The sequence below is a fragment of the Beta vulgaris genome, chromosome 2 (genome assembly GCF_026745355.1).
Source record: "Beta vulgaris subsp. vulgaris cultivar EL10 chromosome 2, EL10.2, whole genome shotgun sequence".
Classification (NCBI taxonomy): Eukaryota; Viridiplantae; Streptophyta; class Magnoliopsida; order Caryophyllales; family Amaranthaceae; genus Beta; species Beta vulgaris.
In genome coordinates, this window is record NC_079203.1 from 37,753,553 (window position 1) to 37,770,980 (window position 17,428).

At 36.2% G+C, this 17,428-nt stretch overlaps 1 protein-coding gene across 1 annotated transcript; it reads left to right on the plus strand.

Annotated features, from left to right (window-relative positions):
- The first annotated feature begins 524 nt into the window (after positions 1-524).
- LOC104886772 (hypothetical protein) lies at positions 525-7,670 on the plus strand. The gene is made up of 2 exons (XM_010671279.3): positions 525-801; positions 7,440-7,670. Exons 1-2 carry the CDS (start codon positions 634-636, stop codon positions 7,485-7,487), a joined length of 216 nt encoding a protein of 71 aa, XP_010669581.1. The 5' UTR covers positions 525-633; the 3' UTR covers positions 7,488-7,670.
- Positions 7,671-17,428: the final 9,758 nt, after the last annotated feature.

Below are 17,428 nucleotides of genomic sequence, written 5' to 3' on the forward strand. Positions count from 1 at the left end.
AAGGGAAATAAAAGAGGAGAAGAGAATGGACGACTAGGATGGTGCAAGATACCTAAAAATAGTGTTAGGTTAGAGAGAAATTGAATGGGCTTCTTAAGAGAACGTAGGTTTGCATTGTCTAATTTTATATTAAAATTAGACCGTCTATTATAATAATTTGTGAAATAGTGAAAGGTTATGATGGTGAATGGATAATGTAAAAATCTGATTTTTTGCAATATTATAGAAATAGAACGGAGGAAGTAACTTCTTAATAAATTTCGTTTTGCATTAAAAAGAAGTCTTCCAAAACATATGAGTATCATGTATATGTTAAACAACTTTATAATTAATATAAAGGTGTATATCTCTTAAACACAAAGTTTTTTCTTTTATCAAGTTAACGTAAGAATCATTTACATGTTTTCATTGTAACTGATATATAAACATTGTTATTATACTAAATAGTTCCCGTGCATTATGCACGGGCCTAAAACCTAGTTCATATTCATATTCATATTCATATTCATATTCATATTCATATTCATATTCATTTGAGAAAGTGCGTGCACTGCAGTCCTCGTTGTAGCATAGCACTAGCAAGTCTTCAACTCTCGAATTTGGTGAAGAAAGAGAGATAAAAAGCGTGCAAAAATGGGAGGTGGAATGGAAGCATCAAAGAACAAATTCATAGAAGAATGGGGATCTGCTAGAGAAAATCTTGAGCACAATTTTCGTTGGACTCGTCGTAATTTTGCTCTTATCGGAATCTTCGGCATTGCTATTCCCATCTTTGTTTACAAGGGAATCGTCAAAGAATTCGTGAGCATTCTTTTCTTTCTCTTTCCTCTTTTTATTTTGATTTCTTTTATTGTGTTGCAAATATGATTTGTTTTTCCGGGGGTTTTGTATTAGGGATTTGAGATCTGATGAAATTGGGATCATATGAGGAAATTAGGGATTTGATTGGGTGTTGAAATTGAAATGTTGAACTTTTTTTGGATTATCTAGCTGAGGCTAGGGTTAGTGTTTTTTTGTTTGTCGAATTGTATAGTTGTTGGTAGTAACTTATTGATTGATAATATTTATTATGGTTTAAGATTAATGTTATAGCTTTTCTGTGCGTTGTATAAATTGGTAATGGAACCTGGGGGTAAGGAGAAGTGGTCATCGCCTCGTCGGGATAACTGTAGAGTGTTTGTGTCAAACTATCTATGTATGTAGGGGAATTAAATAATTTCTGTGTCGCTTGTGGGGTTTGATTGAGGGTTCTTCGTTTCGCTTGTATATTTGTAATATGTTGCGAGCTAATTGACAACTCGATTGGTAGAAAGGATTGGGATGGAAAATGCAGGAAAGGGAAGGAATTGTGTGAATTTTACCATGTTTGGTTCTAAAAGTCATATGAAATTTCATAGGAAGACAAAGGAAGTGATGGGGAAAGAAGTTTGTGAAATGTGCATTTTTGTCCAATCACTTGGAAAATCTAATAGGAAACCAGAATTCTGCTGGAAATGTCTTTTTGAGAGTTAGATGTTAGTGCAAAAAGGTTTTTCCATTCAACCAAACACTAACTAGGTTGCACATTTGTTAGGTCTAATGGATATTTTGATTGGGAAGGCATTAGAGGATAATGTGTAGAAGAAAAGCGGAGACCCATTTTGTCTGAAAGCTAACAATGCCATGAACCTCCTGCCATAGTGGTTCTTTCTTGTTCATTTACCAATTACAAGTCCTATTCTGAATGTCTTTGCTATGTTACCTGCTTAGTTTTATAAGGCGCAAGGCGAAGGCGCACACATCTTCTTCTACACATTATCCTAGAAATCAAATAAAGAATAATTGTAATACTTAAAACAATATAGATATTATATTAAAGACCCATAAAAGGGTATAAGAAAGTATAGTTCATCCCTAGAATACCGAAACAAGTCAAAGTACTAGGTAGAAACTAGAAAGAAAAGCAAACAAAGTATTTAAGATTAGCCTACTAGAACAACTGAAAATCCAAATTTTCATCATCAACAATCAACAAGCTACAATTCAAATTATATCCCAAAACTAGTTATTTAAATAACCATGTAGAGGGATTAAAAAATACCTAGTCACTGCCAGGCTGCCATATGGAAAAAGTTGCATTGAAGAAGAAATAAAGAATCATATTCTGCTATAAGGAAAAAGTTACCACTGGTAAAATAAGAAGAAGAAATAAAGAAGAATAGAGAAGAAATAAGAAAATGAATACCCACTTGGAAAAAATAGGAAACATGCAGTGAAGAATAAAGAAGAAACAAAGAAAGAAAGAAAGAAAGAAAGAAAGAAGAAAGACAAAAGAAAAAGAAGAAGAAGAAGAAGGGAAGAAGATAACAAATAAAGAGTAAGAAAGAAAGAAAGAAGAAGAAGAGAAGATACGAGAAGAGAACTTACCAGCTAGGCGGCGACCACAGGCGACGTCCAGCAACGAGCAGCAGGCAAGTTTCTAGATCTAGGTTTTCTACCCAAAAAGTGTGTCGAGCAATGAGGTACAAAAACATGAAAACGTGGGAAAATAGGGGGTGGTGGCCCATACACGCCTTAACCCCAAAAGCGGGCGCCTCTTACTTAAGTAAAGGCGCACAAAAGTCCCTGCCTCCTTGCTCCTATCACTGTACGCCTTGCTTCGGTTGATGGATGCGATTTTCTCACTGCATGGTTCACTTTGTGCCTAGGCAACACACCCGTTTTAAAATTAAGGTTACCTATGAGATTCTGAAAAGTCCAGCTGCCTTTAAATAAGTTTATAATATCTTGATTTCTTCTTTACTGCTCTTGCTCATTTGAGTTTCTTCCAAATGATTTCACCTTGATTCTTCCAATCCAACTTCAAAACCAATGAGAATGTATATTACTAACGTACGACCATAGGTGTTAGGCCCGTTCACTTTATACCTCCTTATGAAAAAGGTTTCCAGAGGTTGATGAACAAGTTGGGGTGGCTGAGCTTGGAGGCTGCATGAGCTAATTTTTGCAGCACTAGCTTATGTGATGCAGCGGGGGGGGGGGGGGATGTGGAACTTAATAGTGGTTGTGGGTTTCAAAGGATTGTTTGTGGGCCTGTGGGTGCTCAAGGTAGAAGTGGAGATAAGAAAGGGGTAAATACAATTAGTTACTCCTATAACAAATATGGGGGCTGGAATATATACATTTCAAAAATAAAGGAGAACTTATCGTTGCTTATTGAAATCAGCCTATTTTCAAAAATAAAGGTGAACTAACATGGCTTAAACATCATATGGCACAAATAAAGTAAGAATAAGAAGAAGATTGGGATAATAATAATGAAAATACATCAAAACGTAAAGATAATTACAAGCTTTCGAGAGGCTTGTTCTCTCCCATTGAACTATCAAAAGCTCACGCTAACTCTCGAAAGCTTCAGATCGTAGGTGATAGGTGACCCTTTCTAGTTGCCGCTAACATATTCCGTGGTTTGTAGAACATACTTCGATGGCAAGTCACAAGAGTGTCGGGTAGTGAGTAGAGAGGAAAAAGCTTTGGAGATGCAATAAATGAGTAAATTATTCTATGATAGTAATATGCATTTGTGGGGAAATAAAATATTTAAATTGTGGTAGGGAAGTGTGAATAGTCATATTTAAAGTTATCATTACTTTTGTCAGCTTTCCTCCATATGCCAACTTTTCTTTTTCCGTAGTAGGGGTGTGAGTTGGATGGACCAGACTGGATTGGATAAGATTTTGTCAAATCCAATTCCAGTCCAAAGGTTTTTGGATATGAGAAATTTGGATATGAGAAATTGAGTCCAACTCTCATTTGAACTTTTTTTTTGGGTCCAATCCAGTCCAAAACAAAGTTCTTGAGTACCAATCCAATCAAGTCAAGTCCAAATTATATACTTAAAATAAATGAAATACTTGCCATTTATGGCCGTTTGAAAATAAATGAAACGTTATTTTATTTCGTATTTACTTCTCTCTATCTCTCTCCTCATCACATGAGTCCCTTTTTTTCTTTCTCTCTATCTCTCCCATCTCCTTAATCCACGTGCCAAAGCCCTAAGTTTCATTTGAAACAGAACGGATGAGTATAATTTTCATCCCAAATTTATTCAAACCATTTTCTCATGTTTTAAATTTGAAAAGTTACTCACCATTGCAAAATTAATTTTCAAGGAAAATGGAGTATGGATATATAAAAACCACAACCACAATTCCAAATAAGTAACTACATCTACTTCAAAAGGGTTCTAAAATCTATAATAACATGCAAATTACAACATAGGAGACTCGAATCTCAAAATAATAATAAAAAAGCCTCTTAACAATCTGCAATATCTGAGCACCCATCTACAATGGTCTGCTTACACACATACAGCAACCTATATATGGTCTCTTACTATTTAGGGCTGGAATTCATGTAACAAGAGGGTAAGTAAGGTAATAAGGTAAAACAATCAACAATCGGGGTTGAAGATTATGTAACAACAGGGTAACTTTGAATTGGATTTCATATTATTAGGTTGAAGATTATGAAACAATAGGGTGAAGTGGATTGGACTTTGGACTCCATAGGGTTGAGTCCAAGTCAGTCCAAAAACTTTTGGACTCGAAATTTGAGTCCGAGAATTGGATTTTGTACTTTTCGTAGTTCGCTTACATTTGTATTTCCTAGAAGCAAAACATAAATGTTAAAAATACTTTAAAATACAGTAATACTTTGAAAAGTGGTGGTTTACTTTGAAAGTTAGACTATTAAAAATACAGTATTATATTTCCAGATTTATTTTTTAAAAATCTTTTTCTGCCAATCCATGCTATACCCGTTTTTCGAAAATTTAATCTTGACGTTTTCCGTCCCCGTACTTGTACTCGTATCCATCCCCGCATCCGTTTTGGTGCTACGTAGGATGATGTTAACTTCCTGAAAGAAATGGCCAAAACACCAAGTAGTGCTCTGTTATGTCAATTTTGCATTCCTTTGTAAGGTGTAACACTGATTGGTTACGACATAGAAACTTTTTCAACTGTGCTCTTTTCTTAGCTATTACGAGCAATTAAGAACTACATGTTTGTGCGAAACTCTATGTTACTCAGACAGGGATTGAGTGTCTACTTGGATACAGGTGTCCAAGTGTCTGACTCGGCTATTTTGTAGAAAAAAGTGAAGTTTTTAGTTTAAAAAAAATGAAGTATCCAAGTAAAGTGTCGTGTTGGACACGGCTGGATTTATGGGGTGTTTGGCATGGGATCTGTAAGTAAGGGAAAGGGAAATATGAACCTTTTTTTCCCTTAGTTTGTGTTTGGTGCCTTGTGGGGTTCCTTTTCTCAGTTTCTGAAATTCCAGCTCCCCTAAAACTCCCTAACTCTGAACTCCCCTTCCCCCCTGGAGAAGGGTTTCACAAAAGGCCCAAACATGTCTACACCTTTCACCTCTAATAAAGCACTGTCCCAAACCAGCTTGACTGCAAGCTCCATCATCAGTCCCCCAATACACCCACCACTGGGAACCATCAACATCTCAACACCGGCCACCGCCATCCCGTAACCGCCCAATTTTAAGCTCACTGTTGAAAATATCAACACCACCATCAACCACCCAAGTCGGAATTTCGACACACCACAAAATACAGGATCCGAGACAAGGGATAAAGACTAAAAGAATCTTAGCGTGGGTCCATGAAAGCATGTTTTCTGGATTACTTGGTCAAATTCGACCATTAAGTTCTAGATCTGGAACTTCAATAGTCGAATTGGGCCACTAAATGCCTGTCCACGGTGGCGATTTACACTTGGCGGCAGAGGAAGGAGTGGCAACCTATTCGCATATTCATGTATGGGGGAGGGAGAAGAGAGGACACTGTAGATGAGGAGATAGAAAAGGTGGTGAAGTTGAAGAGAGAGAAGACGTTGGATGAAGGGTGAGTTGATGGTGGTGGGCAGAGTCCTGACAGTGAAGGGGAAGAGAGCGTGACGGTGGAGGGTTTTATTCCTTTTATCAAACCAAACATAAAGGTAACTGGAAGGGTTTTGCTAACTTCCCTTTCTGAATTCCTTTCCAATCCTGATTGCAATACCAAATGCCCACTTAAATCATGACTGATGGCTCCTCAGTTGGTAAGCGAGGACCTGCAGGTGTGATTATCTTATTAGAGATTGTGATAGGAACATATAAGGAAATGTTCTATTGGTTTAGATGTCTGTGACTCAAACACTACTGAGTTAAGTGCTTTGAGGCACTGATTGGAGTTATATCTTGCATGGGCGGAACTCTTTTAAGCACAATATGGAATCTGACTTGTGTAATATGGTTAGTGTGCTTGTTAGTAGAGATTCATGGCATTGTGGGTGGTGAAAGGACATCAGTTTTGTTGATAGTATGTTGAGTCAGATGATTGATTTAAGCTGTATCACACTATCAGGGAACAAATCCCGAAGCTGATGTCTTTGGCTTGGAAAGATGTGAATAAGGGATCTTTGAATGCCTGTTTTAATCGTACCTTCCCCCCTCTTCAGTACTTGCATTTATTTTGTTGTTTGAGTTTTTTTTTGTTTTGTTATGTGATGGCTTTTTGCCTTTTTGGGTATCATGTCTGTCGATGGAACTTTTGGCTTTTCATCTTAGGTTTTTTCTTGCTTTCTAAAAATTATAATAGCCCAGATAGTTCAGACTGAATGCTCTTGATATGTATTGTTGTAAACATTGATCTGCAGAGAAAATGGGATAGGTGTTTCTCTGCTTGAGTTCCCTGCTTCTGCTCTTTCTTAACCATCTTTGATCTGAGCTTTTAATCTATCTTAGTTATTTTTCCCTTCTCTGGATAAGGATTTTGAGTTTAGTGGTAAGCTACATTATTCTAACCGTTTTTTTCAAATCAAGCACATAGAGTTACATTATCTAGATCTCTCATCCAATCTCATCAGTCCATGTCCCATTTCTGTACTGGGCTTGGTGATTTTTAAAATGGTGTAATGTTTTATATCATTTAGTTGAATTTGGTGGTATTATGATTAAAATTGGGGGAAAATCTGGCTCACTATTTTGATTTTGTGGTCGTGTTCTGCTCAGAAAAATCCAGTCTGATGAAAATCCTCCTTCAAATAACTGGTTCACTCAGTTTAAGATGCATTAGATTCTGATGATGTTTGTCCTTGGTAGTTAGCTGTCTTTATATGCATCTCAATACTTTTTGGTAGTGCAGCTTCACTGTAGCTGGCTGTTGAATCTTTATGAGAAAAGCAATGTTGAAGCTTTATAAGAAGTGGTCAGTAAACATAATATGTGATATTTTAGTCGACCATCAAGTAAATCACGAGTTGCTACCGTGATTAAGCGGGGTATTACCGTATTATTATCGTTCATATGATAGCTCTGTGTTGCCTGTGTTTAATTGAAAGAAAGTGTACGTAATGTGGCGTTCTTTTACTCGCATTCTTGTCTTTATGTTAATGATGATTGTGCAGCACATGCAAGACGAGGATGCTGGGAGACCATACAGGAAGTTTCTTTGAGTGTTGCTGATATCTTAAGTAATAATGGTGTTTAAAACAGAATTATGTTGTGCTAAGACACCAGGATAATTGCTTTTCAGTTTTTTGGACATTTCTGTTTTTTGTTTTGCCCTGTAGATCTGTATGAACCTACTTTGAACTGTTTTAACATTATCGGTGAAGTGTCCGAATGTTCTATTGTCATTATTTTCTGTTTTACTGTTTTTAGAAGTTAGAACTGTTGAAGATCAACCTCTTTCTGTTCTTATTACTATAGTTGCATATTGTAATCTGTGTTAGGAAAACAGATTAGTACTATGGCGCCTGGTTCTTTCTGGAATTCCGTGCTAAAATGGAGTCTGATTTCATCTTAATCTTATCTTAATGAGGAAACATGGTTTGTTGCCCATCCCAATACTAGACAGTTCGGTTTAGCTGTTATGACATATATGAGAAAGAACAAATAACGAATGCAAAACAAAGAAAAACGCACACAGATTTTTATTAGCTACGTCCACGGGAAGAGAGAAAATATTTTTATTGCCCTTGCGGAATAACAGATTATTGATGTGTTTTTAGCAATAATGATTGCATTAAACGAATTAGGTTAAAAGCCTATTTATAACCCAGCACGAAAAACGCGTTTTCATGTGTAATTAACCACCGCCCTATCGGGTCGGGCGGTCCACTTTACCAAACGAAGAATGCTCTTGAGCCCGATCGGGTGTTGGTCGCCTGGTCGTGATACGGTGATCACTTTTGATCAGGCACGCCCGAGCTCATCGGTCGACTTGTTCTCTGACTATTGCTGAGACCTTCGACCCCGCCCGATCGGGTAACGATGTCTGACTCAATTGGGCGGGTCTGTGAACACGCAATTCGTCGAATAGGTTCAAGGCATAATTCCTACATTAGCTTAGATTTTGTATGTTAGGCAATTTTGGATCTCATGTAATGCACAAATTGTTTTTCATATTCATGTTTATTGTGCCTTTACGGTAAACAATCCCCCTGGCTCCTCTACAAAACCTCGGATTTTATTTCCACAATTTGTTTATAGTTCCACGTAAATTAGCACCTTCTCCATAGGAAATTGGCAAACTGAGTAAATTCTTAGTTCTCTTTGTCTTTTTTCAGCAAATACTTTGCACTGATAGTTTTCACCTTTTTTTGTGGCGTCTCCAGTCGTGCTATCCTTTAAAGATAGCTACCCAACCATGTTCGTGGGATCCACTACATCACTCTGCTCCTTGTTAATTCTTGTTAATTCTGGTCTATCTTGGAGCATTATCGTGCTCCGATGATGGGAACTTTTGGTGTTTGGTGCATAGATTTGCATATGAAGGTATATAGATAGGGATTGGGGGGTTTAAGTAGAAGACCTGCCCCATTCCCGCCCAACGGGGACGGGAATGGGTCTAAGTTTGGCGGGGACGGAGTGGGATGAGGATGAAAATCGTACCCGCAATAGATGGTGGAGAGGGTGTGTATTTATGCTATATCCGTCCATTTCTGCCCGCCTCGTCCCGCCCCATCTCCACCCTCCCCATTCCATATTCGCCCGTCCCGCTTCTCCTTCATCTCATACCCTACACTCTGTTAAAAACATATTACATATTAGAATTTTTGTTATTAAAATCCAATTTATATACCAATATCATTAATACTTCTATTTTATAACTGTAGTATTGGCAGATCGTTTCGGATTATTGGGAGCACAGTTGCGGGTGTAGAGTGAGTACGACACAGGTACAAAGAGGACGCGGGTACCCATATGGGTGGTGGGGCGTGAATGGTTTTAAATACGTACCGGCCCGCGCGGGGATGGATCTGAGATTGCCCCCCGCAATTGGTGGTGGGGTGGGGATATCGACAAGAATTTTATGTGGGTGTGGCTGTGGAGGGACCATCTTCCCGCACCAGCTCAGCCCAATTGCATCACTGTCTATAGACCTATTTTTGCTTTGACATTTTCGGTGGGAATCCCATACTTTTAACGAAAGTAGAAATTCTTAAATGTAACGGTTATACTGTAACTAATTGTACAACAACTCATTCACATGTGTGAAATAAAAATATTAACCAACCAAACCCAACATTCCTATACCTCCCTTTTCTCTTCTCCCTTCTCCTCCCAATTGCCTCTCATCTTCTGATGGGATTATTCGCTGCAACAGGATATCGGAGACGACAACATGACAACTGTGCCGGTGGTGCGCATGGTGATGCGAATTGGTGTAGGTGCAGGCCGCGAGGAGAGAGATAGAGAAAGGGAGAGAGATATACAACTCTAACATTAACATTGTTTAGAGAAGGATCAACCCAAAGAGCTTCGGAGACATCGATTTAGGTTTCGAATTTACATGGCCCTAGATGCAAATGAGCTTCAAACAACGACGTTTTGCTGCATGTAATTCTTCTTGATGAAAATTGTACTCGCAATGGATAGTGGAGCGGGTGTGAATTTTATGCTATACCCATCCCATCCCCGCCTGCGCCACCCCATCTCTGCCTAGTGGTGTTCATAAGTATCCGATCCGGTTGATTCGGTCGATCCGATCCGTTTTTTGGATATCCGATCTGCTTTTTAATTTTCGGATATTTCGAATTTATTTATCCGATCCGAAATATCCGTTTACAAGACCGGGTATTTGAAATATCTGATATGATCAGAACTTGTTTTTATGAACTTTTCCTTTGAAAATTTCAATTTCTTTAGTTTTCGGATATCCGATGATTCAATCCGAAAATTTCGCATATTCGATCCGATACGATCCAAAATCTTTGGATCGCTTTTTTCCAGCTCCAAAATTTTAGATCGGATCCGATAGTTGAAATGAACAAGCCTATCTCTGCCCCGCCCTGCTTCTGCTTCATTTGATACCCTACTCTCTATTAAAAAACACTAGTATGGCTTAGGTGATGCCTGAGGTCAGTTATAATTATCAAATATATTATTATTCATAAATTCCATAACTGATTCTATTAACTTTTCATAATATTCAGTCTAGTGCAAAATTGTGAAATAGACATTATGACATGATAAATTGTGAAGAAAAAACTTTTATAGAATTCAGGATAAAAGTAACAATTTCACTGAAATTTGTGTAAAAGAATGTTATTATTACTTAATAAAACAGTTAAAGATCAAAAAGTTTGTCTACATGTTTTTATAATTACATATAATTATAAGACTTTATTATGTTTTATTTTAAAACATTAAGCATTGAAATTGGATGGATTAGTAGTTACCCTCATATTTCATTTCAAATGCCATGTGTTCGAATTTGATAGGTGTGTCGCGCGCCTAACAAAAATAATTTCCTAACTAAACTCCTAACTATGTAGCAGGGCAAGTCAAGGTCGAAACCACATAGACAAACAGTATCAAACACTAGAAATCTCGACTCAATTTAACTAAACAAGTGATAAACAATGGTAAAAAGGTGTTGAACTAATAATAACGCTAAATTATGAAAACTACTAAGAAAACACGAGGTAAAATCAATAAATAAAGGCACCTAGAATTAAGTATCTCCACTGGCACGAATAATACATGAATAATTCTCATCCCAATAAACATAATCAATGATCCAAAAGGAATACTACACTCTAAAAATACCAAAGACCTATGCCGAGTACCTATGGCCACTCTAAACAAGCAATCAAACCTATTCCCATGAAATCATGCAAGAAAGAGACATTAAACATGACATCACAAATAAATTCCTAATAATCCTATCTACTTATTCCCATAGAGATATTCATACTCTTGATTGAATCAGCAAATCCATCTAGGTTCAATTCCCATTGAAAACAAGACATAAGGAATCAATTCAAAATCACCTATCCCTAGTATGATAATGAAAGTAAGCACAATTCAATCAAACAAGGACAATTAATCACATTAAATTGGGATTATGGGAGGGATTCATGCATTGATCATTGCTAGGGTTTAACTTAACCCTAGATTATAAAACTACTCACTCATAATTGAAATAATAAAGCAATTGAGAAATAAATTAAAATACATAATAATAAGGTTATTTCTGATTAAAAAAAAAGTGTCTTTAAAAGGGGTTTTCTGATAATTTTTCCTATAAAAAAAATCTTAAAAAACAAAAAGGATCGTGCATTGCACGGGCAAAAGACTAGTTGAAATTAGGGATGTCAGTTTGGGTTGAGACTGTTGGGTTTCTTGTGTCACAAATCCCACATTAATTAATTCAAGCTTGCTTTGTAAGCCTCAAATTGTGTTCACACATACCATAGACTTGGCCTCCAAGTCTTTGAAAGATTATCCTTGGCCTCTAAGGATCATGATATCCTTGGGCTCCAAGGCTTGTACTAATATGCTTGGGCTCCAAGGCTTGTACTAATATGCTTGGCCTCCAAGCTTGCTTGTACTATGAATTTCCCACTTAGCATAGACTTACATTTGTACCAAGGGTACCAAGTGTACCAAGTGTACCAAGAGACATACACACACATACACACAACACACAAGAGCTATATACACAATACCCATACACATATTAGCTCACATTAGATCCAATATATATTAATTAGAGAGTCATACCATTCTCTTGTTATCCTTCGGGGTTGTACTCTCATGCATTTTTCATATATTGGATAATATTAGTGCTCGTCGTCGTGGGTTTTTTTACCTCTTTTGAGGGTTTTTCCCACGTTAAATTGTATGTGTTTATTTCTACTTATCTCGTCCATCTTTTATCCAATTTTCTCAATCTCTAAATTTGCTTCCGCTTGCGCTCCTAACCCCACAAGTGGTATCAGAGCCAAAGGTTTTGTCAGAGCGTTTTTTATCTATCTAAGATGTCTTCGGTGACAAAATTTGATATTGAGAAATTTGATGGCAAGATTAGCTTTAGCATTTGGGAAATCCAAATGAAGACTGTTCTCACCGGAAGCGGATAAATATACAAAAAAAATAATTGGCGAGTATATATATATCTGCTTGAAATCCTTCGGGGTTTTGTACGACGAATACTTAATTGTGAAATTTGTGTGTATCTACGGAATTTGTGCCAAGGTGGAGAATGTTGGGTGTCTTGTGTCACAAATCCCACATTAATTAATTCAAGCTTGCTTTGTAAGCCTCAAATTGTGTTCACATATACCATAGACTTGGCCTCCAAGTCTTTGAAAGATTATCCTTGGCCTCTAAGGATCATGATATCCTTGGGCTCCAAGGCTTGTACTAATATGTTTGGGCTCCAAGGCTTGTACTAATATGCTTGGCCTCCAAGCTTGCTTGTACTATAAATTTCCCACTTAGCATAGACTTACATTTGTAACAAGGGTACCAAGTGTACCAAGGGTACCAAGTGTACCAAGAGACATACACACACATACACACAACACATAAGAGCTACATACACAATGCCCATACACATATTAGCTCACATTAGATCCAATATTAGTTAGAGAGTCATACAATACTCTTGTTACCCTTCGGGGTTGTACTCTCATACCTTTTTCATATATTGGATAATATTAGTGCTCGTCCTCGCGGGTTTTTTTTTACCTCTTTTGAGGGTTTTTTCCCACGTTAAATTGTGTGTGGTTATTTCTACTTATCTTGTCCATCTTTTATCCAATTTTCTCAATCCCTAAATTTGCTTCCGCTTGCGCTCCTAACCCCAACAGAGACCCGCTGGGTTAACTTAACTGAACTGTTCATGACCTGAACTGAAACAAACTGAATTGAAGTAACATGTAATCTGAAATTGACCTGAACTGAAACAAACTGACCCGTTTATGACCTGTAAATTTATGACCTGAACTGACCTGAACTGAAAGTGACCTGAACTGATAATGAACTGTCTCAAACCCAAAGATTTAATAGACTGAACTGAACTGTAATTAACCTGTTATATTAATTTGACCTAAACTGAACTGGACTGAACTAAACCTAAACTGAACTGAAATTGAAATGAATTAAAAATGGATTAGAGCATTAAAAAAAATTACTTGAAAAATATTGTCAATTTCAACTGTACTGGACTTTCGAGTAAAAAACCCGATACAAAATGATTCCAACCTGAAACATACCGTTCCTTATTGTTAACCTGTATTAACCTGAACCGTTTTGAATTGAATTGATATTGGCCCGACCGTTAATGACCTGAACCTGAACTTAATTGTTACCCAGATAAGGCAATCTGTTTTGACCTGTTACCGAAATGATCTATCCTGAATTGAACTGAATTGTTAGGTTGGTAACATGATTCAACCTGAACTGAAAATAAACTGAACCTGTTTGGATCAACCCTAACCCATATCGATAACTCGTTTTGACATCCCTAGTTAAAATAAAGCCTCTCCGTAAAATTTTAAGTGTAAATTCCTATGCTTAATTGCTTACGACCATGCGACACTATAACCTTTAAGTAAATTGCAACCTTAAGAAAAATAGTTACCAAGAAAATGTCAAAATTACCCCAATATAAGCTCCATTGAATTTTAACTAGGCCTGGCAAAAGCTGACCCAACCCGACAACCCAACCCGAACCCGACCTGAAAATAGCGGGTTTGGGTTGAGGTTTTCAACCTGATTAGTTAAATGGGTCGACCTGAACCCGACCTGAAAGTTAAATGGGTCAGGTTCAGGTCGAATTTTCTGACCCGACAATGACCCGCCTGACCCGAATGATTGAACTAAAAAAAAAAAAAATTGGTGTTTGCCACTTTACCCAGCCCAAAAGATTTCCCCAGCCCAATATCTAAATTTCTAATACTAATTGGCGTTCCTTCACTCTCTCTCTTAAAGCCCCTTTCTTTCTTTCTCAACTCTCTCTCTTAACCCTAATTTCTAACGCCTCTCTCTCTCTACCCTAATTTCTAACGCCTCTCTCTCTCTCATTGAAATCTCTCAGTCTTTCACTCTCTCTCACAGTCTTCTTCGATTCTCTTCTTCAACATTTGATGTTCTTCGTCTCGCAAAGTCTCACAATTTGTTCTTCTTCTTCAACATCAGGTATTCTTCTTTTGTCAATTTTTTTTCTTATTTTGTCCTTTATTTTCTTTCGTTTTTTCTGCTATTTTTTGTTATTTATGTGATTTTCGTATTTTGACCCTTTTTTTCGTATTTTGTCATTTATTTTCTGTTATTTATGTGATTTTCATATTTTGTCTTTCGTTTTTTTCGTATTTTGTCATTTATTTTTCTATGTTATATTCTGTTTAATGTTCTGTTTTTTTTTAATTTTCTATTTTTTTTGTTTAATTTTCTGTTTAATGTTCTGTTTTTTTGTTTAATTTTCTATTTTTTTTGTTTAATTTTCTGTTTAATGTTTTGTTTTATTTTTCCTGTTTAATGTTCTGCATGTCATTTATTTTCTGTTTAATTTTTTTATGCTATTTTTCTGTTTAATGTTATTTTTTCTATGTTATTTTCTATTTTTCCTACCAATTAGTATTAATGTTCTGTTTTTTTGTTTAATTTTTTGTTTTTTGTTCTTTAATTTTCTGTTTTTTTGTTTAATTTTTTGTTTAATGTTCAGTTATAAATTTTTTGTTTTATTTTCTTATGCTATTTTTTTGTTTAATGTTTAGTCATTTATTTCTGTTTGATTTTTCTATGTTGTTTTTTTTGTTTAATGTTGTTTTCTATTTTTCCTACCAAATTACCAATTTCTGTTGTTTTTCATGCTCTTTATTTATTTGTCTACTTTGGTTTCTAGTTTAATAGGGCTGATGACGACTTCAAGGAGCAAATTGAGCTCTCATCAGAAGCGGAGGAGGAGATTCAACAATGTTTGTTTGAGTTGTGGGCTTGTGGTTGTATAGTTTCATAAATTTTTGCTAAATTGGTTTGTAATATTGCCAAGTATGAACTTGGTTAGCTAGAATTTGGTAGAAGTATGTGAAGTATAAACTTGGTTAGCTAATACTTTGATAAAATTTCAAGGCCCAAATGCCAAGTGCCTATCATGAACTATACAATTGTTTTGAAAAAAAAAAAATCAGGTTATATGGGTTGGGTCAACCTGAAAAAACCGGGTTAAACAGGTTCAGGTTGACCCATTTACAACCCGTTTTAAAAAAAATCAGGTCAAACAGATCAGGTCAGGTTGACCCGATAATTTTCAGATCAGGTTAGGGTTGATGATATTGACCCGAAAATTAAAACAGATCAGGTTCAGGTTAGGGATTTTCAACCCGATTTTACTTGACCCGAACACGAACCCGACCCAACCCGACCTGATTGACAGGCCTAATTTTAACAAAAGCAAATTAAAGCACTTGTTCTTTCAGACATCTTTTCTTGCTTCCTCTTCTCCTGCCGACATTTTTCTTGCCTTCCTCTTCTCCTACTGCCATCTTTTCTTGTCTTCCTCTTCTCACACTACTAGTTTACCACATTTATACTACTCACTACAAAAAAGATAGTCATCTTTGAGAAGATTCAACTTGTTCAACTGATTTTCTCCAATCTTCATTTTGTGGAAGCACGGCTACTTCTACATATTCTTTTCTATTTTTTTTCCTTTTTTTAGTAGTTAAATACTCCTAATAAACAGCATTAATAAGTTAAAAGTAGAAATGTCAAAATTTTGAAAATTAGTTCTTTGTTATTGATGTGTCATATTTTTATATAGGTTTTAGTTGCATTTAGGTTGCATTCTAGGAACATTTAGGTGTATTTTAGTTCATAATTGCACACTTTTACTTAATTTGCGAAATATTACTCCTCTTGTGTGTTTTTGGTATTCCTTGATGAATTTCAGATATCAAGAACATAATTGGAGCATTATTAGACAAGCTTGAGTACTTAGGATCAAATGGAGGCAAGCTACATTGATAAGGATCACTTTGGATGTATTTGAGTGCAAATTGGAGCTCAATTGGAGTTGGAATTCATTGAGATAATTGCGAAAATCGAGTCATGCTCACTCTTTTATCCATAACTTCCGACTTGATGCTGATATATGTCTGATTCCAAAGGCATTGGAAAGTAGGCTTGAAGAGCTTTCCAACGATAGGCTATACGGCCCAAGGCGAGTTATATTCTAAGAGATATGGGCCTTGCAAGTTGGCCCAGTTTTGCTGAAAATTCCTACGCGCGCGGGCTGCACGATTTCCTTAATGATTTAATTGGATCTTCCTTATCTTGTAAGAAAAGAGAAGGCCACGAGTATTAGGGAAAAAAGATAGATTTTTGGTTTTGAGGGATTCCTTTGAGGGAGATATCACGGGAGTTTTGTTTTGCTTTTGGTTTTCCACGTTTTCATCACGCTCTCCTCCATTATTTCCTCAAGTTCTTGTTTTCGACATTCAAGTTTGCAATTTCATCAATTAATTCAAGTATTATTTTCTCTTCTCTATTCTATTTATTATTATTGTTAATCATGCTTTCTTTTAATATTTATTTTATTTATTCAATCATCATGTGTGAGTAGTTTTCTATTCTAGGGTTAGGTTGAACCCTAATATGAATTGATGCTTGTTTAATTCCCAATTCCCAAACTTTAATTAATTTATGATTCATTTATTTTAGGGTTGGTTTTAATTATCAATTTATGACTAGAAATATAATATTGAATGTGATTATTTTTGCAACGAAAGTTGAATCTTAATCGAATCTAGAACCCTAATTTAAGATAAAGGAAATCATCACGAAAGTAGTTGATGGAATTTATTAGGATGTTAGGATGCTATGTCTAAAGTCCCTAATTTGCATGACTCCATGAAAATAGGCATGATTGCAGTGTTAGGGAAGCTATTGATTGATCGAAAGAAATCCTTAGTATATTAGGGCGCGTCTATCCTATGAGTTATTTATTAGTTAATTAAGGGAAAAGGGATTGTTTGTGGCATTAATTCGTGTTAGTGGGGATACTTAAACCTAGATGTCTTTAGTCTTTGATTCACTCTTGATAATCTCATTTGCTTTAGTTATTTAGATTAGTTCATCACACTTATATTGATTACTTTCT